Source organism: Acyrthosiphon pisum, chromosome X, assembly GCF_005508785.2.
Source record: "Acyrthosiphon pisum isolate AL4f chromosome X, pea_aphid_22Mar2018_4r6ur, whole genome shotgun sequence".
Lineage (NCBI taxonomy): Eukaryota > Metazoa > Arthropoda > Insecta > Hemiptera > Aphididae > Acyrthosiphon > Acyrthosiphon pisum.
The window spans coordinates 13,311,795-13,338,679 of record NC_042493.1 but is presented as its reverse complement, the minus strand read 5'-3'; the positions used below and the strand labels follow the sequence as shown (position 1 = coordinate 13,338,679).

The 26,885-nt window shown below is 29.6% G+C and overlaps 1 protein-coding gene across 1 annotated transcript in view; it reads right to left on the bottom strand.

The window, feature by feature from the left end:
• Window positions 1–2,776: 2,776 nt before the first annotated feature.
• The window catches only part of LOC100162936 (laminin subunit alpha-1), a 59,534-nt gene continuing 35,425 nt past the window's right edge, over window positions 2,777–26,885 (bottom strand). Inside the window, exons 3-50 of the mRNA XM_029485953.1 lie at window positions 21,102–21,350; window positions 20,772–21,017; window positions 20,003–20,227; window positions 19,730–19,879; window positions 19,481–19,639; window positions 19,268–19,411; window positions 18,890–19,156; window positions 18,488–18,723; window positions 18,185–18,410; window positions 17,869–18,083; window positions 17,619–17,806; window positions 16,913–17,022; window positions 16,674–16,851; window positions 16,451–16,557; window positions 16,197–16,377; window positions 15,982–16,121; window positions 15,690–15,917; window positions 15,373–15,624; window positions 15,122–15,298; window positions 14,892–15,064; window positions 14,626–14,760; window positions 14,304–14,562; window positions 13,963–14,159; window positions 13,712–13,905; window positions 13,359–13,612; window positions 13,144–13,255; window positions 12,555–12,699; window positions 12,318–12,465; window positions 12,089–12,253; window positions 11,869–12,023; window positions 11,652–11,790; window positions 11,087–11,318; window positions 10,851–11,024; window positions 10,618–10,784; window positions 10,388–10,555; window positions 9,879–10,327; window positions 9,654–9,822; window positions 9,425–9,590; window positions 9,040–9,281; window positions 8,827–8,970; window positions 8,676–8,735; window positions 8,267–8,610; window positions 7,897–8,197; window positions 7,700–7,831; window positions 7,479–7,628; window positions 7,254–7,410; window positions 5,913–6,275; window positions 2,777–3,230 (exon numbers count right to left, since the gene is read on the bottom strand). Of these exons, the coding sequence (XP_029341813.1) occupies window positions 3,082–3,230; window positions 5,913–6,275; window positions 7,254–7,410; window positions 7,479–7,628; window positions 7,700–7,831; window positions 7,897–8,197; window positions 8,267–8,610; window positions 8,676–8,735; window positions 8,827–8,970; window positions 9,040–9,281; window positions 9,425–9,590; window positions 9,654–9,822; window positions 9,879–10,327; window positions 10,388–10,555; window positions 10,618–10,784; window positions 10,851–11,024; window positions 11,087–11,318; window positions 11,652–11,790; window positions 11,869–12,023; window positions 12,089–12,253; window positions 12,318–12,465; window positions 12,555–12,699; window positions 13,144–13,255; window positions 13,359–13,612; window positions 13,712–13,905; window positions 13,963–14,159; window positions 14,304–14,562; window positions 14,626–14,760; window positions 14,892–15,064; window positions 15,122–15,298; window positions 15,373–15,624; window positions 15,690–15,917; window positions 15,982–16,121; window positions 16,197–16,377; window positions 16,451–16,557; window positions 16,674–16,851; window positions 16,913–17,022; window positions 17,619–17,806; window positions 17,869–18,083; window positions 18,185–18,410; window positions 18,488–18,723; window positions 18,890–19,156; window positions 19,268–19,411; window positions 19,481–19,639; window positions 19,730–19,879; window positions 20,003–20,227; window positions 20,772–21,017; window positions 21,102–21,350 (9,321 nt within the window). The 3' untranslated portion in view covers window positions 2,777–3,081. The remainder of the gene's footprint in view (window positions 3,231–5,912; window positions 6,276–7,253; window positions 7,411–7,478; window positions 7,629–7,699; window positions 7,832–7,896; window positions 8,198–8,266; window positions 8,611–8,675; window positions 8,736–8,826; window positions 8,971–9,039; window positions 9,282–9,424; window positions 9,591–9,653; window positions 9,823–9,878; window positions 10,328–10,387; window positions 10,556–10,617; window positions 10,785–10,850; window positions 11,025–11,086; window positions 11,319–11,651; window positions 11,791–11,868; window positions 12,024–12,088; window positions 12,254–12,317; window positions 12,466–12,554; window positions 12,700–13,143; window positions 13,256–13,358; window positions 13,613–13,711; window positions 13,906–13,962; window positions 14,160–14,303; window positions 14,563–14,625; window positions 14,761–14,891; window positions 15,065–15,121; window positions 15,299–15,372; window positions 15,625–15,689; window positions 15,918–15,981; window positions 16,122–16,196; window positions 16,378–16,450; window positions 16,558–16,673; window positions 16,852–16,912; window positions 17,023–17,618; window positions 17,807–17,868; window positions 18,084–18,184; window positions 18,411–18,487; window positions 18,724–18,889; window positions 19,157–19,267; window positions 19,412–19,480; window positions 19,640–19,729; window positions 19,880–20,002; window positions 20,228–20,771; window positions 21,018–21,101; window positions 21,351–26,885) is intronic.

Genomic DNA, 26,885 nt, shown 5'->3' with positions numbered 1-26,885 from the left:
AAAAAATCTTTTCTTAGCCTATCTGGGTGCCAAATGTCAACCAAATCTGTCCTTTGGTTTTGGTTATGTGTTCATAGATTCGTTTGTCAGTCAGTCACCTTATAAATATTGCGTGGCTGTTGGATGTAGCAAGTAGAATATCTTAAACTGTTATAAATTATATTGACACATCACAATATAAATTATTAGGTGTTGGTTTACTTAAGTCTAAACATAGAATATAGAATACGAAGGTACTTATTATTATTGTTCATAATTTTTATACAAAGCATTTATATGGTTGTGCCTATCGTGTATATGTGTTGATACTATTGTTCTAATAATAAGTTACAATAAACAATGTGTTTATGTGTATTGTGTATAGCTTATTAGCTTCAAGCTTCAGATCCAAATTCTAAACACACCTATATTGTTATATTTTTCTATCTTTAAATAGGTACTTACCTGTATTGGCGTATTTTTATATAGTTATATTATAGTGATATCGTACAGGTAAAATAGGTGGTTGAATACTACTATATTTATATTTTATTTTTGTGTATAAGAAGAATTAAAACATGCATCAGGTTAACTATGACCCATAATAGATTCAGTGACCTGACTTTAATTAATAAAATATATGATACTTAATTTAATATTTTAATTTTGTTTTTAATGACAAGGTTACACTTTGATTTTATGGTTTTCCACATGTTATTTTCTACTTCAGTTTTCTAGGACTATAGCCCCTGTTACTATTTAATCCTAGTTACGACCATGATACTAAGATTCTCAATTTCAAATATTTCAATTGAAGTTTTTCAATGGAAATATTTCAAAAATAAAAATGTCACTCTTCTTGAAATATTTTAATGACATTATGGATACATTTTTTTTCTTTTAAATGTATTTGGTTGAAGGTAAGTAATTATAAATTATTACAAATTATTACACACAGAAAAGGTCGAGAATGACTTATCAACTAAGATTTACAAATTAAATTATTATTGTTTATAGGTAAATCAGCTATAAATTTTATTTTATTATTGGTTATCAGTTATCACTTATCAATTGAGTTCCTATGTGCTATTATTTGTTAATTATTTATTAGCATATTGTTGTGTACAATAAACCAACTCTTAAAAATTGTCTCTTGCTGTAAGTTTATGACCATAAACTTCTAGATGTAATAATGGATATTTTTCACATAAATGAAATATTTCATGAAACTTTAAAACCCAACTCACTTTGTTAATTAGTTTCATACTTCATTAAGCAAGAAAACGCAAGTGGGTGGCAACTAAAACTCCCACAACTTTACCTGTGTGAGCGCTGTCTGTCAATCGTTGCCACCGCCGCTAGACTGCACAGCATTGGCATTGTATACATGTACAAGTCCCCATGGTGGAAAAATGTTATAACCTCAGACAGATTATACTCATTTGGATGCGCGAGAGACTTGAGTTCTCTCACCAATCGGAGTATATATACAATTTTTTTTCAGTAAATATGAATTTAATGTATGATTTATCATAAGTTTTTAATTTGTAACTTAAAATTGTAATTTTTGGTTTATTTAAAAATTAAGTAACCGAGAATTAAATAAATACATTTCAGAAAATAAAAAAGCTTCAAACAAATAATAAATTAATTTCTCTTCTTTCAAAAAAAAAATTTATCATACTTCTGCAACTGCAGAAGTACATCATTTTATTTTTAGAATATACAGATAATTATGATTTTACGTTAGTCGTATATTGGCTATTTGGGAGACTTTAACGACATTGTTCAAGAAATTTATCTATTCATTAGACGCCGGACTTTAATTCTTTGGAATTAAGTCGTAATAGTGTAATATATCATTATTGTCATGAGGCAATTATCATCACTTATTACTCATAATACTTTATTGTCATTATAATATAACATTTATGATATCCATTTCAAACTTAAATTATACCTTGTTCAAAGTAAACATACAGTTTAAATACATGATTGTTCTAAAAAAATTATTAAGAAACTTTTGTTTTATTTTTTTTTAATACAGTATTGTAACTAAAAGTGTTTTATACAAATTAAAACATAATAATATGTTTTCACAAAATACTTTAATGACATTATAATTTAATTTAAGTAATTTATGTTTCTGAATTTACAGATTATAATTATTTTTGAAAAAGTAGTCATGTTTGTTTGTATTGTATACCAATATTAATATTTTGATCAATATAAAAAAAATGTTAAATTACATTATTAAATCAATAAATTATGACTTTTGTAAGCGTATACATCATTAATACTCTTTTAAGTTTAAATTGTATTCTTATTACAACTAAAAAATCTATATATAAAATTATGAATATAAGAAATCTGATGAAAAATCTAAAAATGTTGAATATTTTAATGAAAATCTTAACAATAATAAAAAAGAAAAATTTTCCAAAATCTACAAAGTAAACGTCTTGATAATTATCGGTCTACTTATTTTTCATACGATAAAGATAAAAAAAATGATTTAATATAAATTATTTGTTGTAGGTATTATTATTATGCTTGTAGAAGAATTTCTGTACATTATTTACGTAATAAACATTAGATTATAAACCACATTTGCCTTTTCTAATATTTTATAATTGTAAAATATCATGTATTAAAATAAAAACTCTAAACAACTTTTTATATATATCATAATGTTATGAAACGTGAAAAAAAATAACATACAAAATTAAAGGAATTAAACGATATTTGTATGAAAATGAAAATAAAAAAATATATATTTATATACCTAAACTTATTTAGGTTATACCTATATATTATACTCAAAAAAATTAATTATACTTTTGATTTGAAATATGGTAGGTATGAGTATTTACAATAGAAAAAAAATTGTAAGTCAAATCCGCCGTGCAAAAAAAAAAGTACGGAGGAGCACAGTCTCGGAAAACTATAGTTATGTACAATGTACAAAATAGGATACATAGTTTTTCCTTATAATAATAAATATTATATAAATATCCCATCTAGGTACGTTTTCGGACCACAAACATTTATAACGAAAACTGAATAAAATAGGGAAATAGGTAATATTAGGTATGTATAGTTTTAGTGGACGATCAACGGACAAGAACCCAACAGTATGTTGTGAAGACCCGCCATGTTTGTCCAGTCAGTACGTTCACCACCAATGACAAGGTTTCGTATGCAGCCTTTGAAGTTTTCTCTGGTTCCTAAGGTACCACTTGACGCAGCGTCTGTAAAACACGTCAACACATTCGTTACATATTTACAGATAATTTGTGTTATAATATTGATAAATTATATACCTATCACATTATGTTTTTATGTTATTACGGTGCCAACTACCACCACGGACCAAGGCCGGATTAAGGAGGAGGGGGTCTAGCCGGGGCGGAAGCCCCAGGGCCTTCTCAAGTATCAAAATGAAAGAGGCCCAAACAATTTTAAGCTGATACACATTTTTTTAGTGATTTTTAAGAAAAGTTTTTCAATATTTTAGAAACCATTTGTTTTTATCGACAAAAACAACTAAATAGTAAATTATTACAAAAGCACTATTGTAGAAAAGACTCATTTTACTGTTATTTAATATTTTCATTGATATCAATAATATCATCAATAGTTAATAATATTATTTATGTATGGAAAGAGCTTTTTCTAAATTAACTAGAGTAAAAAATAAGTATATAACCCAAGAAAACTTAGACATACAAATGATTTTATATTCTGAGAATGATTTGTTAAAATCATTAGACTTAAATAAAGTACTAAGAGAGTTGGCTTCAAGTAAAGCAAGAAAAAAAATTATTTGATAAAAGGTTTTTGTTTTATATTAATTGTTGTAAATGAGTATACTGTTAATAAATTTAAAAATTATTATGAAAATTTGAATTTCAATTAATGAAATATGAAGTATTAACTTTTATTATACTACAATAAAATTAGTAGTTTTATAGACATAAATTACATTTACCTATTAGTTTTATAATTTTATAATGCAATTGTCAATTTGTGAAATAGTTAGAAAAATGTATGTTCCTGCGAGCGGCTGTGTAAAGCATGTTTTGTCAAAAGGGCCTATATGAAATTTCAGCCAAGGGGCCCAATAGGTTCTTAATTCGGCCTTGCCACAGGCACACGTGTGCTAATCGCGTTCTGTTATCTCCAATGTAGAAATAATCGCACAAACCATTTTGCATATTACCTACCTACATAACGGTCACACCATACATCGAGTCCGCTTAATATGGCGCTGCCTCGATCATCACAATCAATAAAACCAAAACGACATTTATCCTCGCCCTCTAGCACTTCACAACAAAAGGAAAAAAAATCAAATACTTAATTTATGTCACCAAATCGATACGCGGCACTAACCAATGCAGACAGCGAGATCGAATACCTAGGTAAATAAATTATAAAATTATTACTATAAACCTACCTAACAAAAACTCAGTTGACTGTGAGCATCTATACCTCAAATTGCCATCACACCTAAGCCCACTCGAATTCCAGTGGTCTACATAAAGAACGTCACCAATTTCACAATATTTAACAATAAACTATAATTTCAGTCACAGGTACTAATAATATTTCATTTAAGTTCACACCGTCATTTCTTATAGTCCAGTCCAAAAAATGCATAACCTTCAATATAATATTGATTAGTACTTAATCGAAACCAATACAAAATTTCACTCCTTCAAGCCGCACTGCAAACGCCAATATAAGGTAGTAATCAAAAATCTCCACCACTCTACAATCATAAGATTCATAACTAATATTTCAGACCCTCTTGCCGAACTAGGACACTCGGCTACAGTACATATCAAAAATAACCTTTACTACTTTTCCACATAAAATAACTGGCTCTTAAAGAAAACAACAAAAAATCATCGAAATTAAAACTCTGCCTCACACCTTAGTGGCAATCGAAAAACCACATGCAAAACGCAATAGTCCACCTCCTCCCCCCAATGCTACACATCTCAAGCTTATGGCCATACACATGCTAGTACTGCAGTAAACAACCCAGGTGCGTTAAATGCGGAGATGATCACTTAACTGAAAAGTGCACCAAAGAGAGCTAAATGTCTCGGCTAGATGTGCACTATGGTCTGGTGCATACACAGTTTCATATAAAGGTTGTAAAATTTAAAAAAAATTTACAAGACCCACAAACAAATCTAAAAAGGTAAAAATTGAAACACAACACGTCCCCACACGTCATCACATATTTAATTCACCTTTGTCCGGCCCATCATACGCCAGCATATCTGCCGCCTAACATCCAGTAAGTACTCCAGATTCAACGTCAAAAAATTTGACCAAATTTAAAACATTATTAAACCCTCTAATTTCTCTACTAACCGTAATTTTAAACAAACTCACAACAAAGTTCCTATAATAGTCATTATTTCCTATATTAAACTTATCCTAAAACATCATTCTAATTATATATTAATTCTCTTTCTATATTATATAATATTTGAAACCATAATCCCAATTGTTTTGTATACATTAGAATCATATCGATATCACCAATTACATAAATGTCGCTTGCTATACTATAATATTAAATGTTTGTAATAGCATGTGATATGCTAAAACATTTTGATTTTAATAAATAAAAAAAAAATGTTTATTAAATGGATTAATTAAATTGAGATTACGCTATAAGTACTATTAAGCGGTCCATATACGATAAATGATATTGATCAATATTAAATATTGTCTATATTATTGATTGTGAATTGGTTATATTGAAGGTTATTCAATAATATTGAAAATATCAAAACCGTTTTGATATTCATTGAATGGGTTTTATTGATATAAATTTATATAGATCGTTTTAGATAGAAAATACAAAATAGTATTTACAATATCATAAATACACTCAAAAACTAAACAATTACCTGGTAATCCACCAATATACAGAGGACTGTGTGTACGCGCTCCGGTTATGTGCCCGTTGTCAAGAAGCCAGTACTTTTGCTCAAATTGATCAACTTTCAGGGTGAGTTTATCTTCAACATAGAACGCTTGAATCTGATGCCATTTGTTGTCACAAATCGCAAATTCTGATTGGAAACTCTGTTCGACACGGAATGGTCTGCGGTCGCCCATATCACCGGAGATAATTACTTTACCTTGGTTCAGTTCCAATGAAAGTGCTGGATAGCCTTCTGGTTCCGACACGGACAGAAGGACCGCAGTAGACTGCGTCGTTTTCAGCTCCAACGACAACTCCAGCAATGCACCCACATAAAATTTGTTTTCTGTATTTTTATAAAAAAAAACAATTGAAATTTAATGTTAGGTACTTATATTTCAGAACAATATTTATAGTATTATATGTGCAGTAATTTTAATTGTTTTAATTCCTCATATTATAGTGGTATAATACTCTGTAGAGAGACGAAAATATATTAATTATAATAAATTACTATACACACTGTGAATCTAGTGGTGCTATTCTCACACGGCAACCACGGACTACCTATATGCCACTACTCTATACTCGCAGTAGAATAAGAATGTTCCTAGACAGTCTTCACGCAGACCGTAACTTTATTATAGTTGAATACCCCTAATGTTCTTTTCGTTTTTTGTAAGCCAATCAGCGCCATCCTGCGCGCCACAGACCTATCTTAGTTCACCACAACAATTACAGTCACTGTACGTTATTATTCTGCGGCGGTCTAGTGGACTCATCGTATCTAATAAATCAATAGGTACAAATAGCACACCACATATCATCCACGTTGAGAAATATGTCTGTATGGCCGCAGTAAATAACAAAATCAAATCAAAAACCATATTTGTTTTTACATTAAATTATATACAAAAACAGTTTATGAATGTAACACCTAGTTGTGATCCAAATGTACATAAATACTCGTCTAAATATCCCCAACAAAAATATTGTATCTATTCAACACGTAAAAAATACATACTATTGTGAAACTCAATAGAGTTATTTTTAATAAAATAAGAATATATCACTAGTTATATCTTATACTTGTTGTGTATGGGGAAATTATTCAATAATCTTGATGAAAATGCAAACACAAAAAAAAATGTATCGTTAAAACTTAGCTTAAAGATATTATATAAGAGATTATTAATTTAAAAAATTATAATTTAAATAATATGTTTTTTGATATGAATCAAATAATAAATGCATTAGACAGTTGATTTAAATTTTAGTTGTTTTTAGAAATAATTTTAATATATATTTATTTTTCATGACTTACTATAAATGGCATATGCGTCACCAGGGAAAAATGAACCTTTTTCAACTTGTGGAAAACATTGTCCGACCTTGTGACGTATTGCTTTTTCGCTTACCAGCTCTTCTTCTTGGTGATTTATTGCAAAGCCTTGCATGCATCCTCTGAATGGTTGAACATTCTATAAAAACAAATTTATTAAACCATTGAAATTAGGGGTATTGATATTTTAAGAATTGATTTTCATACCAACGATTCCGGGAGTTGAATATCTTTTTCTGGAATACCACCCACATACATAGTATTGCCTGTACTTAATTTTTTGGTCAAATTTAATTTTTCCTGTGGAATTGAATCAATAATGAAATTCAACGTCTTATTCTCTCTTACTAATTGAATCTATTGTACAAAACAAAAATTAAATATTAAATTGGAATGTATTCAATATGATGTATTTTTTTTTTTCATACTTTATGCCATATTCCATCGTTAAATACAGCTTGGGTGGATATTTCAACTCTTTTTCGCGTCTTCAATACTAACTGCACACGCCCATTATACAAATGCATTAATAAATAATTTGTCTGCTTCCCACGTGTTCCCTAATAATCAAACAATAAGTTAAGTACAATACATAAACTAAAATATAAGATAGTTATTTCTTTACAATCAACATGAATATCAGCCCATTTGGATAGAAGCTCCTAAATCTGAAGTCCATTTTAAAGTTTTTCTGCATATTGTGGCGTTTACTAAATGTAACGTGCACATAGCTATTTGGATTGTCTCCAAATTTAACTGCACCAGGTTCGAGTGAAAAGCTTCCTTCTTTCACGCAGCCTACTGATTTATCAGCTGATGTCATTGAGGCGATCTCACTATAAACATTATTGTCTTTCTGTGGCACTGGCCCCACTTGCCCAATAGCAGCGTGTTCGAACTCGATTGGTGAATCGAAAAACAGAAGTCTTTATGAAACAAAAAAGGTGATAATAATATTTTGTTATGGAAGATTTTAATTTAATATTTTTACTTACTGGTCATTGAAAATAGCATCTTTGATTGTACCAATTAATGGAACGCTAGATACCGCTTTTCCAGTGGTATTTATTTCTATTGGCAATCCTCCTAAGAATAGCCCTCCAGCTGTTCCAGGTGCCTTGACGATATTCGTCCCTTCAGGCAATGATGAGGAAGAATGCAGAACGTCATCGATGCGCAGCTCTAACTTTTTTCCGTTTTTGGTCACCATAATGGAGTGATACTTACCATCGCCAAATTCAAATCCCTCACTAGCAAGTCTAACTTCTCCACGTCCTGCATTTATTCGAATGTCCACTTGGCCTCGTCTTAAACTGACTGAGTAGTAATTTTGCTTGTTCTAAAATAAAATTATAATCTTGAATTAGTATCATATAATTTTAGAGAAATAGAATCAAAAATTACTTCTTGGTCGATATTATTATTTATTTCTTCAGCGTTTTCACTTGTATTAGTTACTCCAGGCTGAAAAATAATATATTGCATTTTTAATAATAAGTTTAAAAACATTATTTATAGGAATTTAAAAATATTTATTGAATCCATAATTACTTACAATTAATGACTCAGTTGTAGATAACATTAATAACACGTCTTGTTGTAATGTGGCAAACATGAATCCAAATGATGCTTTCTTTTTGAGCGTGTGTGATACAAGCTCCAAATAACCATTTCCATAGAATCCCACTACAGTCAACGGCTGTATGTTGTAACATAAAACTATATGTTAAGACAGTATTTTTTTTATTAAAGTAAACAAAAATTATACTTTATCTGAACAAGTCGGTTGGACGCCCCAAGATATTCCCCTCATTGGATTGTATCCTTGTTGAGCAATTTGTATGTCCGACATACATCCCAAAAACGATTTGGGTAAACCACTTATAGATTTGAAGCCAGGAGAAACGCCACCAACCATATATTCCGACTCAGATAAATCTGGTATGTCATTTTGATTTGGCGGAGGAGATGGGACACCTTCTTTTGATTCTCCACCCACTTTTAAAACACCTTAAATGAAATAAATTATCATTCACACATTAATTTTAAATTTTAAATCAACTAAAACAGTATTTATTAGAACAAGTTTAGATCTATGAATCAAACTTTATAACATAGCTTATTTAATTTTGTTGATCTTGTATTCGGTTTACCTTTTTCTAACTTCTTTTTTCTATCAAAGTATCGAGTAGCTTCTAATTTAGTCCAACTTCCTGTATTGTATCGGCTTGTTGAGGATATTTCGAGAAGCGAATACCCAGAGTAACTAACTCGGAATACTATTTTACCATCATGTATTCGTATTTCTATATATTGATCCTATGACAAAATAAACTCCATTATATAAGTATTGGTCTTAGTTGTAACAACTATTATGCTCACCGGTTGGGAACCTTCGACAAGAAAGAGTAGAGATCGTTCATCAAATGTTTTGAAACTCAGAGAAACACTGAATAAATATTTATTGTACGTTGTCGTAGTATCGTAGTGTAATACAGCGTAGCCATCCCCAAAAAATCTATAGGAACCATCATCCACCAAATCTTCTGCACTGTAATATTAATTTTGGGTAATAAATGTCGTCTATCTGAGTGCATTAAAATTTACCCTTCAATACAGGCGGAGCAAGTCCCCGATGGTTGTGATTTAAAATTCCAAAGCCCCACGGGCCGACCATCAAGCCAAACTTGATGTAAACATCCTATTAAGCCATGTTGTCTAGAGTGTAAGTACGATGGTAGTGGTGCTTTGTCTATCCCCCCTATCCATATTTGATCATCAGAATTTATATCCAAACGTCCCATTCCTGCACTGGACATGTTTGTGTGTGGAGAACCCATGGCTAGAGACGATCCATTTGGTACTACTTGTGGTCTGATCAACAATTTACCTAGGTTGTGTATTCTTTCCGCTTCGATTCTATACCAGTGTTGATCATTGTTTAAGTCGCTAGCAGTCTGTATATGCATTGGATGTGTTATCTCACCAATCCCACCACCCACATCCCAAACAAAACGTATTTTACGATTCACCATTTCGATTGCCACAAAATCACCCTGTAATAACACAACAATTATTGTACATGGCAATAGTTGAACCAATTTAAATTGATGTACCGTGGTTTTACTAGCGAGATAAAATAACAAAGCGTCTCTTTCGTTCGAGCTTATAGCATAAGACAATACAATTGTAGTTCTTGTACTGGGCTCCAAGAACTTTGGCTGATACGTTCGAATACACGCATTGTCAGTACCGTTTTCTTGACCAGATATTGATATTCGAATCTAAAAGAATAAAGATATTGCATACTTAAAATGTAATTAATTTCATATGAATATCAACTTACACCATCAGCGATTTGATGAGCTTTTGTAATTTTATTCCGTAGAGCTTCAAGCTTAGCATTCATAGAATGGTTAAAAGCAGCTACTTTCTTACTAAAATCTTCAGAAGTTTTGAGGATTCGACTGAGCATATCAATGGCTTTTTTCCCATGTTCTTCAGTTTCATCAACTAAGAAATATAAGTACTCAATTATTTTTACAATTAAATTGAAAACATAAGTTGTTGAAATTATACTTCTATCCTGTGCAATGGTTAAACTTGGTTCTCCTTCTTCATTCAATTGAGCCAAAACTGGGCGTAATTTATTGTCAATGTTATCTTGAATATTTTTGATTTTAGTCTCAACATTACTCGAAGCAATTACTAACGGATCAACGTCTTCTTTATTGTTTAGTTCCATATTCATTCCTTTTTCAAAACAAGTTAAGCTAAATAAGTTCAAGAGACCTAAGATGTATTTAATAAAATACCTTCGGATTGTTCAAGTTCTGTTATTTGTTTTGAATTTAAATTATCATTTTTCACAATTTGTTTCATGTCATTTTTAATGGTTTCTATTTCATCAACTTGTATGTCAAAATCTGACTGAAGTGAATCAACAATATTCTTGATATCGGTAGTACTTGAATAGGTTAGTTTGGATAACTCTTCAGCTGTTTTTGCTTTATCAATCAATGATTCTTGATAAACCCCTGGGTACGCCTAAAACATATAAAAATAAAATATGTAATGTGAATACAATTAGTGATCCTCATACTTAATTTAACATTTTTAAAAATGTATTAGATTGCTGTCCGTATAAAACGGGTAACAATATTGTTGGTGGTAATAAAAATGAAATTGATAATGAGCATCATCAATATAATATATATTATCTATATTGATAATATATAATTATACAAATCATTTTTATACATTATTAACTAATAATTAATTAGTAAACTGTAAAAAATATAGAATATATGAGTTTAGAATAGATATAAAGTTATTGATTATTGATAAAGCAACTATTGTTTAAAATGATTTAAAACTTACTGTTTTGAACGATGTATCAGCTAATATACTAGCATTAATTGCTGCATTACGAGCTAGTTGGAGAGAATCAACAATATTTAAATATGCATTGCTGGCTTCTAGAGCAATGTTTGCATCATGTCTAATTGGCTTAAATAGCCTAATAAAATAAAATTATAAATTATTAACTATTTCATTTTATCCTTTTTATTTAACTATGTGTAAATAAAAACCTTACTCTGCATATTTTTGAGCAGTCTGCAATAGATAATTAGCATGTATTTCAGCCGAATTAACCAAAAGTTGATCGTCATCAAATCGAGGATTAAAGTCTTTTCCTTTATTCATATTTTTCTTTATGTTTTCCAATTTTGGTTTGATTAATAACAATTCCTTAAAAAAAAATTATATTTAAATACAGTATGATAGCAATTTCACACGTCTGTATAGATAGGTACCTCGAGTTTATTTAAAGATGAAAAATAATTTTCTCTAGCTTCTTTTAGTAATTCTTTGGTATCTCCTTGTATTGTGCTAAAGGTTAAATCAAGATGATTTATATCTTCTATCATCTTATTAAGATCATTTAGCGATTCAAAATTCTGTTGTTTCAATTGCACCGTCTATTTATTTTTGAGAAATAATGTTTAAATAAAATAAAATATATTTTAAAGAAATTATAATTACTATTTCTGAAGTATCTGAAAGATTCAATAATATATTATCAAAATCCTTCACTTGATTTAATAAGGTTTCAAATTTATGTCGAAGATTAATGGTTTGAGCTTGACTTCCTGTGTTTAACTGTAAATTCTGCATTGCGTCTGAGCATGTTCTAATTAAATATATATATTTATGTATGTTAAGTATAAAAATTTTCCCAATTAATAGTTTTATTTAGGCATAAAAAAGGGTTTAAAATACTTGAGTATCGCTTTTGGATCAATTGAAGGACCAAAATCAATGTTATTTATTTTGCTCAGATAATTTTTTGCTTCTCTCATAGTACTTATTATATTTACATGAGACCTATCTTCAAAGCTATAGCTCTGCAAACTGTTAACTAATTCTGAAAAATAATCAAGTTGATCATGATTTAAGTTCAGTAGTTTAATGTCAAAACAGTAAAATAGGAACAGAAATAATTTATACAAATATACTTTTTTATAATTTTGTTTAATTAAATATTACATGTATATTCATGTATAATATATATATATGTATATATATATAAATATATAATCATAAAAATCATATTGTTCGTATTGAACTTTATTGAAATTAAGTATAAAAGTTTGTAGAATTTTGTATTTTTTAATAAATTAAAAAATTCACAGAAAATAAGTGATTACAACGTATACATTATAATGAGTTTTGAATTAGAAAATAAATGCATCAAATATAATTCAGAAATACATGTTTTTCAATATATTTTACACGGCATATAAAAACACATTGAAAAGAAAAAAAATTCAATGATTTCCTAAGATGTAATTCTAACAATTTCACATACCATCTACTTCCCTTTCTAGAGCAATGCTGTTAGTTAACTTGTTTTCGGCTAACTCGTGAAGAGGTTGTATTTCATTTTCATTAGTTTGAGATGACTTCAATAATTTCTTGGCCTGGAAAAAAAGTATTCGATAGATATGAAAATAATAATAAATATGCACTACCTACTAAAATTAAAAACTATTTTGTAATTGTATACTTGACATTTATGGTTACCTTAACAAAGGCGTACTTAAATTTCTTTTTAAGATTTTGGTCAACTTCATCAGAAAGGCTTATTAATTTTAGATTTTCCTGACTTGATGTGTTTATTATATTATTTAAAAATGTTATATTTTTTCTAACAGAAGATAGTTGTGACCATGGTGGAGATATCATTCCTTCAGCGAGATGAAGAGTTGTTTCATTCAATAATTTAATTTGTTTAAACACGTGATCTAATAATGTGTCAATGCATTTATCTTCACAAGCTATATAAATTTTAATCATAAAGAAAATAGTAAATCAAATAAGTAAGTACAATCATAGTGTTTCAAATATTTATTTAAAACATAGTATTAACAACTCACGTGTGCATCCTTTACTCGTCAGAACATGTTTATCTTGACAAACCGAACAATCTCTACCAGTTATATTTGGCATACAGTTACATTGACCTGTCTCTTCATGACATTCATCACTTACTATGCCAAATTTGTTACATTGGCATGGCTCACATTTTCCGCCTTCTTCCCGTGGATATCCAAACCAACCATATTCACATCTATAATACATTTTATTAGAAAGTTTATAATAGATTAGAAATATAATTGATTCTTACTGATCACACATGCTTCCTTTATAACCTTGTTTGCAATGACATATTAGTTTTCCATCAAAATCGATTTCACAAGATTGTGCGTAATTTTTTGTAACTGACGGACAGGGACATGGTTTACAACCATCGGTAAATGGGTCTCCATAATATCCTTCCGCACATACATCACAATGAGCACCTCCAGTGTTATGTGTGCAATTCTATAAAATGTATATTTATTATTTTGTGTTATGTGTGCAATTCTATAAAATGTATATTTATTATTTTGTGTTATGTGTGAAATTCTATAAAATGTATATTTATTATTTTGTGTTATGAAACATAAATCATTGTAAATAACTTACTTTGCAAATTCCGGTGTCAACATTACAGATAGATGACCTTCCATTGCATTCACATTGCCGAGCTTCACCAACAGTTTGTATGATTATCGTAGCACTTACTGAAGTATTGTAGTAACGAAAGTATCCCAAGCTTGGGTCTTGACAAGATGAAGAATTATATTCTGGTGGACAATCGCATACTTCAACAATTTGAGAAGCAGTTAAGTGGTTAGTTTTTTTTTGAGACATTGTAGCAGTGTCTAAAGTTACATCTTTTAAACTGGAATAGTAAATCATTATTATAGAAAATAAACAATAGTTTTACTAAATTTTATTGACTAACGTTGCTGTTGTGAAATCAACTGAATCAGTAGCTCTGATAAATATATATTTTATATTTTGTAGTGCGAGCATAAGTATTTCTCGGCTGACTTTGGCGCTAGGATTGTTTTTGACTTGCCATAATGACTCGTGTAACCTATAAAATAAATACTATATAATATGTACTATATATCTACTTATGTATAATATATGTATTTTTTTGTAGATATTTATTAATACAATATTTATTATACTTAATAAAATATTTACAGTTTCCTTTCAACTTACCTGACTTGATGGCTTGTCCCCACATTAATTGTTGATGGGAAATGTTCTAATATTATGTGGTCGTTACCTTGAATCTGAATCAGTGGGTATGAAGTAAGAATAGATTGAGGGAAAAGAGTGTTTCCTCCTTCGGCATCTATAGTGAACCGTATATAACCACCATACGATAGTACCTAATTTAAAAGTATTGGTAATTATTTCAATTCTTATCAATATTTAGGAATACCAACCTTATCTCCACAAAAACGTTTAGGAAGCTGCCAATAAACAGGTGTATCGAACAAATATTTCACTCCAATCTCAACATTACTAATAGTTCCCGGTATAACCCTGAGATTATTAGTTACATTAAGTTGATTTCGTTCGTCTTTGTTAGGTTTTAATCCTGTACTATCTGGATTTGCTAGCTATAGAAATAAATAAGATGTTTCGTGTTTATACTCATATAGTTAGTATTTAGGTATATTATATTTGGTCTTACATTAATATAACATATTTCTTGAGTATTGACTGGATAATCACCCTCTCTATACAGAGTATTATTATTTGTATCATAGTTTATGGATAAAGTACGTGTTTGTGATAATCTTATTTGATTCCATGTTAAGCCCGCTGCTGTGCATGAGTTGCTTCTTCCAAAACAGAAACAAGGTATACATCCATCCGAATTTATTGGATGAAGTCCAAAGGTTCCATCTTTACATTGATCACATCGCTTTCCATAAACATTAATCTGGACAAAAAACAGATAACGTGTTTATGATCTATTTTATAAATTGTATAGATAAAGATTATTACTTTGCATTCACACTGCCCAAATTCATCACAACCACATAAAGTTTCATTGCATTGGTTTGGTTCACTTCCAGCATAGTTACAAGCACATGGCCGGCATCTTGGATACCCATAGTAGCCAAAAGAACATTTATCACATTTTGGACCGTCATAGCCAGTTCGACAAACACAAGATCCAGTTTCGTTATTGCATAACCCGTTGAAAGCCCCGAATGAATCACAATGACATTCCTGAAATGAATAATTTTATTAATATTTTTGATTTGTATCGTACAACAAATCATCAAAAACATACTTGACATCCTTTATTGATTTCCCATCTAAAAGCATTGGCTGTACATAGACTACAATTTGGTCCTTCTGTTAGTTGAGGACAAACACACCTGCCAGTATCCATATCGCAAGTGTGTCCAGGTTTTTCACATACTTCACATTCTAAAATAATATTAAACGTTATATTCATCAAGTAGCTGTTAAAAGATTATTGCATTTATAGTTTAGTTTAATTACCTGAACAGCCTAATATAGAAAATCCATAATAATTTGGAAGACATTGATCGCAGTTTTTACCCCCTATGCCAAGCTTACAAGTACACTGCCCGTTTTCCGAATTACATATATCGTTAATAGCACCTATTTTGTCACAACTACATTTTTGACATCCTGTTTCAGAAATATTCCAAAAACCGTCCTAGGATAATAAATCACTGTTAGGCACAACCAAATTTAATAATAATGTTTTTCATAAAATATTCTATTCTTACGTTACAAGCATCACATTGATTTCCAATGACATTTGATCGACAATTACACTGACCAGTAATAGGATCGCATATATTATTATTGCTTCCTGTTTTGTTACATTGACATTCTACATATAAAACAAAATAATCATTAAAATGTCAATATATTACACGTTATATTATAATACCTATAGTTATTACTTATGAATTATGATATTTAAATGCACTCTATTAATCCACTTACCAGTGCAACCTTGATTTGAAAATAAATGAAAACCTTCGCTGCATGTATCACAATTTATTCCAGAAACACCTTTTTTACATGGGCATAATCCTGATCTAGGATCACACAAATCAGATATAGAACCAATGTGATTACAGTTACATTCCACGCATTCTGCAGTTGTATTACCCAAACCATCCTGTAAACAATTTGGAATATAAAATATTAATATTCTTCTAAAAAAAAAGTGTTTTACATACCATACAACGATCACATGTTCTACCAGTGAAATTTTCTTTGCACTGACATTGGCCAGTGTCTACATTACACGAATCAGTTATAACTGAACCGATAGCATTACAATCACAGGCTGTAAAGATAACATAACATGTTGTAACTTATAGTCTTCAGTAAATTACACAAATATTAATATAGGCACATACAGTTATTACTCATGTAAATAAATCATGAGAAAAGTTAGTGAAAAAAATTAATGTAAGATAATTAAGCAAAATCAATGTTAATAATGTTATTAAGTTTTAATTAATAATTAATTAACAGTTTATTTAAGAGGACGCCACACTGCATGTGTTATTTTCATACGATAATAATATAAATAATTAAATAATATATATAATACAATTATTATACATGTTGCATAAACATTTATTTTTTATTATTTTAAACCATATTACTGGCTATTTACAGATTAAAAAAAACAAAAATAAATAAATAAACTTAAATTAATAAGTTAATTGTAAGTTTTCATATAACTATTAACTTCACCGAGTTAAAAAAAAAATTAGGAAAGCTATTAAGTATAAACTCTTTAAAATATTTTCTATCAACTTAACTAACTCAATTAAAAATTATCATTAACTTGCCCAGGCTTGCATAAAACAGTTGGGTTAAAAAATTTTATTTTTTAAAATTATTTTATGACCCCGTTTTATGTGCACTACTTACGTCTGCAGTCGGAAATAATGGGATTTCCAAAATGACCAGGTTTACATTCTTTACAATTCCACCCAATTGTGTTTCCGAGACAATTAATGCATTGCCCGGTGAGGTTATCACAAGGGGCTTCATTACAATCACATGGTTTACAAGTAGAACCAATTACTAATGGATTTCCGAAATATGTTGGAGCACATCTATAAATGAAATAAATATTGTAAACATTTTGTCAATTATAAGAGTTGGTTAGAAATTATACATTTCGCAATGATCGCCAGAATATCCCTCGGGGCACTCTGTACAAATATAGCCGCCTACACTATTCGATTTACAAGTAGGACTAAAATTGTTCGAACTTTCATCCAGGGGACAAGCACATTTTTTGCAATCGTTCGGTGTGCCCTCGATTGCATTCCCATAGAAACCAATAGCACATTCGTTACATTGCGGTCCAGTTGTGTTGTGTTCACATATCTATAACGTAATATATTATAATATTATACATGATTATCATTAGTTATTAACAGCTGAATATAAGTATACATGCTAAAAACATAAATTTATATTATATTTACCGAACAATGACTAGATATTTGGTCACACTCTGGTGAATGGTTGTGACAGTTGCATTTTTTACAAATTATATTTGTAGAAAATGGATCAATCTGTTTTACATAACCATAGTCACAATTTTCACACGATAGTCCTGAATATCCTATTGGACACGTGCAACTTTCTATACCGTCAATAACTTGTCCACTTCCATTTATATCTCCCATATCCATATAAGCGCTAATCAAACTGAAATAAATTGAAAGTTTGACTATAATTTTTAAAACGGTCAATATTTTACTCATTATTGTATATGGTGTACATACTTTGATTCTACTTGATTGGTGTGGTATTTTGCTTTAATAAGTATATGTTTAATATCAGACAAGATCGATAAAAATTCATCGCGTGACACTTCAGTGTTATCAACAGGTGTTTCGAGATTTTTAAAATCTCTTGTCACATAAAACCAATCATTTTCAGTCAAATTCACGTTACCAGAAATATTGTTCGAATATCTCAAGTTCTTGCCACCGTATGCGATCAGAATATTTTCCTTGGCCTATAAATATACGCATTCAATGTAAAACACTAACTGATTTAGACTATAAATTAATTTCACACATATTAAACGTAGAAATAAAATATTTAGTATTCGTACCCACGTTAGAAATTCAGTAAATATCATAAAATAACCAACTTGTTTATAGTAGGTAGTTAATACTTACAATGATGATGACATCTGGATCAAGCATTTGTCTGCCGCTAGAATCACCTCGCATTATGACCCATGATATACTGAAGTATAAACTAGAACCATACGCAGACAGCTTATTACCAGTAAATTGACTAGGAGACAGCCAATAAAAGCTGTCAACGTCAACTGGTATATCAAAGCTGCTTATTAACGCGAGTCCTGTACTCGGGTCCGTTGATGGAAATATGGTTTTGGTTAATTTTAAATCAGTTATTAACCATCCTTCAGTTTCGTTGATCTAAAATATGGGATTATATGTAAACTCCACACGCGGTTATAATAGTTTATTCAAAGTCTATGTATATATAGGACTTATATGACTTGAAAAATTATCAAAATATCAAATTACCCTAGTTGCTTTTAAATTTGTAGCCGTCTTGCATATCGATGACACACCAGAGCAAAAACATTTCTCACAGCCGTCTGGGTTCGTGGATTTTAAATTAAAATAGCCCATCTTACATTTATCACAATTGTCTCCGGTTACATGTTCCTAATTAACATTATACATATATGATAAATTGTTTATACTTAAGATTTAAGAAGTGTCTAATAATAATACCTTGCAATCGCATTGGCTTTCACAAGACAAAGGCACTGTTTTAATTCCACGTTCGTCACAAGCGCATGGTTTACAGTTAGGAAACCCGTTGTAACCAGGTGCACATTCATTGCATTTGGCACCACCGTACCCTTTCAAACAATTACATAGTGCGATTCCCTTCAAGTGAAATAAAAGTAGTTAACGATTATGCGTTATTCGTCCAAACTAAACGTTAAACTGTAATGGGTAAGACCAGTAAATACTTACTGTTTCTTTGTCGGGAATACACACATTGCCATCGGATCCGTCAGGGTGACATTCGCATGATAAACATGGTTCAGGATCGTCGGGTTGGACGTTAATTGGTCTATACCACCCAAGCTCACACACTTCGCAATTTGTACCCATTGTATGTTTCTATAACATTTTTGATTTTTTAATTATATAGCTATATTCTATAATATAGGGAACAAATAAAGGATTCCCGTATTTCTAGAATTATCATCCCGAGAAACATATAATAATATATAATATACTTACTGAACAGTTGATACAAATTCCACCACCTGAATACGTTCCGTAGATGTCCAGACTAGACTTCTCTTCATCAACAATCGGGTCGTACTGACATTCAGTAGCATGACCGTGACATTGACATTTTTCACATATCACCGGACCTGATTTCCACGGGCGTTGGTTGTACATTGGACAACATCTGTCACAATTTGGGCCACACGTGTTATGAAGGCAATCGCAGCTCGGCTCCTATCAAATAATAAATTGATGGAGGTCGTTGTTAAACAAATAAATTATAAATAAATAATTTATTGTGGCTAGGTTACTATCAGCTGATACCTAACCTAGGCACAGCGTTAAAGCGTGGCATAGGTGCAATGCCCCCACTCCCTACACATTATAATAGCTACCTATAAATAATAATTTCTTTCAGAAATCTGTATAGAAGTTCAGAGTGTTTATACATTTTAATCACGGCCTACACATTTTTATTGGATACACGTTTTTCCCTCTGTACAGACCTAAGTGGGTATAAATAGTTAAAAATAGCATTTTTGGACCAAAACCATATTATTCCCCAGAAGATGAATCAAATCCGCTACTTACCTAACCTAACCATCTTATACTGATCACTAGGTTGTAGGTAGGTATATTATAATATAGATATAGAAAAATTCATTAACGCTATTTGTTCCAATGATCTAAGAATTTACTTTTTGAAAAAGAAGGTTTATATTTTCAATTATGTATTGCAAAAAAAATTAATAATAAAAAATAAATAGATAAAACTTACAGAATTTTCTGACATTTCCTTGCATTTTTTTGCATGTCCATTACAAATGCACCTACCCCCAATGAAAATATCTTTGATGGAATAGAAGAGTTTGCGTTTAAATGAATTGTCCAACATCGCCATCTTGTCATTGGGTAAAATTATTTTTTGCATTCTCAGTTGTATATGTTGGGCCGCAGAAAAGTCTAGTATCTCAGTAGACGTTAAGTTCATGCTATTGTGTCCTTTTAGCAGATTGATGTGAATCTGTTAAATAGGCATTTATTTAATACATTTAATTTTAAATTATAAATATTATAATAATATTAGTATAAGGTGTTGTTATTTTACTTCAGCGTTTTCGTGAGGTTTGAACCGCGAAAATGAAGTAATGCAAGTAGCGTTTCGGTAGATTTGCACTATTTTATCCTTGTTGAACGCTGGCTGAACGTCATATTTCTGAATGCATTCCTCACCGTTGATGGCAAAATACTGCCAGGGTTTGTATTTTATACCACCGTCTGTTGACCTCTCTAGAATCCAATTCCCGGGTCTTGACGAAATACCAAATTTCATAATAATATACGACACTTGATAAATCTACAACAATAAACGCAACATGTATAAAAATAGTGAAATATTTAATCAGTTTAATTTTCTATAAATCATTATAGTACAGGTGGTGCGTTTTTAAATAGTTTAAGCTGGTCGAGACCAAGTCTTGTACACGCGGCAGTGCAGAGCTGACGCTGCCACAAGTGATAATTAAATTTTAAAAAACGCACGGTACGGGATTCGAACCTGTGACTCACGCGCCGGGCTGTCGGGCGCGTAGCAGTTATAGACACCGCGATCATGTCATAACCTTGATATTGTCCCTCTTGAAACAAAGCAGCAGTGTGTATGGTTGAGGGGAGAATGGAGACATAGGGCCGTGTCAGAGCTTTAAAATTTTTTTTTCCAGATCTAGGTAAAACGATTTTAATGACGATGACATTTGTAAATTTTAACACTCAACTACGTACTTAATAAAATCCAGCATATGGTTATTGGCTTATTGCAATTGAAACATGAATGTTTCTGAGATAAAACTGAATATAATATTTGCATAATCATTTACAATTTAAATTCTATGTAATGGTAAATACCAATATATAAAGTCTCCACGTTTTGACGAATGAAAAAATGTAGATAACTAGCTATCTTATGTTACGGAATTTAACTTTTTAAAATTTAATTTTTGACAGAATTTAATAATTAAATGGAGATTAAAGGTTTTAGTTATTTTTTTATAATTCAAAAATATATTATTCACTGGGAATTGAAACCTTTACGTATATTTTATACCTTTACGTACTATTCACACAACAACACTTTTAAAATAGATGAGGTTTAAGGTACTATTTATTTATACGTAGTAAGTCGGTATTGATTCAAAAGTTAATAACAATGATATATGATATAAATATATACTTTTATAACACAGACGAACTTAGTTAGCTCGATGTTGAAGAGACCGGCAAGAAAGTTTGAGCTATTCAAGAATTCGAGTTATCTAAATATAATACAGCTATTATAGGCATTTATATGGACCGATGAAAAAGTTCGAGGTAACGATAATTTCGAATTAAAGAAATTCGAGCTAACTACCACCGACTGTAATTAAAAATATACCTAGCAAAAGCAATGATTTCGACAAAAAATAATTCAACCTACCATATTTCTAATAGGTAGTAAAATGAATTATTAAAGTATAACAATATAAATGTACCTATAAATTACATATTTTATTTTATTTTTATGTTATATAATTAAATGTGTTAATAATAATTTATATTTTAATATAAATTTATTAATAATAAAAGTTTGTACCTATTTGCTTACTTAAAATTTCCAGTTTAATTTCACAATTACCTTAAATGTTTTTTTTGTAATATAAAAGTAAATGTTGGATTATAATGCCTTTTTACATTTTTAGTTGGTATTTAAGCTAACTGTAATATATATGTATAATATATAATATATATGTTTATATAGTATATATCGTGTAGAATTGTATTGTTATTTTTGAATTTCAATAAAGTAAAATATGAAATATTTTGAAATAAATAATAATATATATAACTGCTTACATACTTACAATTTAATATATAGTAGTTCATACATTTTATAAGTATACAATTTAGTGTTTACTTTTTTTTTTTAATAATAAAAAACTATTCAAGTAGCCAATATGATGATTATTGGGAAGAACTTTATTAAAAAAACTAATAACATACACAATGGGCTTTTAAATAAAATGGGGAGTTGTTAAAAAAATTTAAATACTGGATTGCAATATTATTGTTATTGTTATTATAATGGTATTTTTTAATATTAATTTTCCATTTAATTTTTAAAAATATACAATAATTGGTACAATTCTTAGCATTTATTAATTTTTTGCTTTAAAAAAATAAATTCAACCAAAAGACTCCTGCACTCGTACGATTTACTTAGTAATTGCTTCGTTTTCAAAGAAAAATCATTTACCGGATGCACGCATCGGGGAAATCTCGATAAACACAAAATACTACAGCATGGCATAAGACGTAATATGACCGTATAATATTAATATATTAGACTATATAATAATATAGCATTATTATACTAGAAAAGTGTGTGTTATGATAACTGCAATATTATGTTTGTAGAGAAATCTTACCACACGAGTCATATTACAGTGGCGCCAAACCTATACTCTGTTTCAGTTAAGAAACGTGGTCGGAGGCCGACTGGTGCAGTGGCGTGGCAATAATACACAGCGGGTATATAGATAATTTACTGGGTGGGGGTGACAAACGGGTGTTGCCTGACTGTGGCTCGACGAAAACTTATCGCTGATGACAACATTTCTTAACTAGAACAGAGATATTACTGAACAATTCATATAATCATTTGTATCATTAAATAATTCAGGGTATATATTATATGGGTGGATCTAAGTAAGTCCATAAATATGTTTTGGGCTTCGCATTGTTTTTATTAGTTTGGCGCCACCATCGAGTAATGGCATAGGTGTAGTATATAATCTGAGTATCTGATTCATTAATTAAGAGGGTGTGATAACCATATAATATCCTGTCACCTTGTATAACCAACAATAAAGCAAAATTCCACTAAGCGAAATCAAAATTGTGATACCCAAATTAATATTATAGTTGAAGCACCTACTTCCATATTTGGGAAAAAGATATTTTTGAGATAATAAAATCTTTTGTAAAATGTTCTCTAGCGAAGAACTAAGATTGTACAATAAACAAATATACAGTTTTACATTAATTGTACATTTGAATTATCTATCTTCTGTAAGCTAAGCTTGTGGCGAAGGTAGAGAGTTATAAATTGATACATATGCTTAAAAAAGTAAAATTTAAAACACTATTATTGCGTAATTATACAATATAAAAGTGATAAATAAAAATATAATATAATAAGGTTAACCTACGTTACAGTTAATGATACATGTAGCCAATCATTAATTATTTTTTTAGCGTTGTTATAATTGTAATTAATATTAACATTCTTCTTTATAGAGAAAGGCATAGAATTGTAATATATAAGACCAAGATAATCAACAAATTTTTGACCAACTGATTTTTTAAAAAGTGATGTTTTAGCATCGAAAGATCGAAAAGCTCTTTTGTTACTAATTTCATTTTTCTCTACCCATTGATCTAAGTGTTTAACCACCCACAAAATAGTTATTTTTTGAAAACAAAGTCAACTGGTAATACATTGAAATCCTTAAAATTAAGACCAGTTGATCCAACATAGTTTGTTTTTTGTAGACATACACGCACTATATCTGTCGTTGATGAAGCAATAAAGGTTTTAGAGCGTTTTCCGAAAGCCCTCCCCAGATTAACAGACCATACTGAAATATTGCCAGATATAGAGCTAAGCATACAGTTCGCATGACATGAACAGATACAATTTTACGTAGCTTATAAAAACTGTAATTTAAACTTATAGTAGGTATCTATAAGACGTATAGCAGTATCTGCTATAGTCAACTGTATATCCAGCTCATATGCTTATTGTAACTATTATTACAGATTTTATATACCTATTCAAATAAATGTTAAAAAAAAAAATAAACTACACTGATCGATATGCTCAGAATCTGAAATTAAATATTGATGTTTACTAATTACATTTTTATATAATTATATAGTTGTAGGTACACTAAGCCCTAAGGATATAATTATTTCTAAATTACTCCGTCAATTACTATGTTGGTTCTTCCAGTTTTTAATAATGTAAATACTAAGAAAGGTGGGTAAGTGGATTTCGCTCTGCTGTACAGTAGGTTACAAGTGGGTCACTGTATAATGGATGGTATTAAATTTGAATTCAATGATATAATATCATTGTATAAGAAAAACGATTCTGAGCGGAGACGGTATGTTAGTATAGGTATAAGACATAATATTATGTTAGGTACCTATAATAAATTCCAAATTAATCATATCATAATATTTATTAGGTACTTATAACGCGTTATACATCAACAAAAAACCGTGGTACTATCATAGATATATAATAGTATACTTTAGAAGTTTCAAGTACCCACGAATAATATTATACAATCACAATAAAATAACTAAAATAGTTATCCTAGGTTTTTAATATGTAATTTCGTCCAAATTTGTACTTAAAATGACTATAAAAATAAACTGCGTAAATGTATTTTTTAGATTTTTTGGTAACAGAATTAATTACTTACGTGGAATCTTGTTTTAAATTTTCAATTCTTAGATACAAAAATTGAACATTTTATAAATTTTTAACTACAAAATAATTTTTCAAATTAAAATTTGATAAATTTTGTCAAAATTTGATCTTTAAATGCTTATAAAAAAAAATTGTGCCTATGTATTTTTAATATTTTTCAACTGATATTGTAACAATATATCAGGAGCTTTGTATTAACTTTATACACTTTTTGGCCCAACAGATAAAACTTAATTGATATTTATAGAAAAAAAAAACTAAAAAAATTGAAAACTTACAATGTCCGTAAACAGCTCAAAAAGAGTCAAATTATTTTAAAAATTTTATCGTTTATATAAAATGCTAATATAAACATTCAGTGAAATTTTCAAGTTTCTACAGTCACTCGTTTTTTAATTACAACAAAATAAGAAAAAAAAGGCGGGTAAGTCGTGGATGTCGCTCTGCTGTACAGTAGGTTACAAGTGGGTTACTGTAATGGATGGAATTAAATTTGAATCCAATGATATTATATCATTGTATACGAAAAACGATTCTGAACGGAGATGATTTGTCAGTCTAGGATATATTATTTTTAAAGAAAAACTTATGGAGAACCTTGTACCAAATTTTAAAAACTTAGTTATAAAAGAAAAAATTTTTACGATTTTTCAACCACTAAATTACTTGCAAATTTTCGCAATTTTGACATATTTCGTATAAATTTGAACTTTAAATGCTTATAAATAAAAATTGTGACTAACGATTTTAGATTTTTTTTATCACTGTGAGAACAACTTATAAGAAACGTTGTATTAAATTTTCAAAGTTTTCTATCCAACCAAAAATTTTTTATCGTTATTTTAAAAAAAAATACTTAGAAAAATTGAAAATTTCATTTGTCTATAAATAGCTCAAAAAAAGTCGAAACACTTTGAAAATTTAACCCTGTATAGACAACGCTAATATAAACATCTGTTGCAAATTTCAAGTGCTTACAATAATTATTTTTTGAGTTACAGTAAAATTAAGTTTTCGTTTTTGTCAAAAATTGGTTTTGCGTAAAAATTCGCGTTTTTCCGTTATTTTTTTAAGGTTTTTCCTGCCGCTTTTGAAAAGTATTGGGAAATTTTCACTTTTGACCCCCCAAAGTACCAACTAGATTCACTTTCCTTTCAGAAAAGGTACAACTTTTGAAAATCGAAGCATTTTTACTGCTCCAAAAGTTGTCGTCAGACACAAAAAAAAAAAAAAAAAAAAAAACACACATCATTGTAAAATCAATACATTCATCACTTCGTTCAGAATCTAAAATATAGTATCACTAAATTTTTATGACTGTATAATATAATTGTATAATGTTGTACTGTATATTAACAC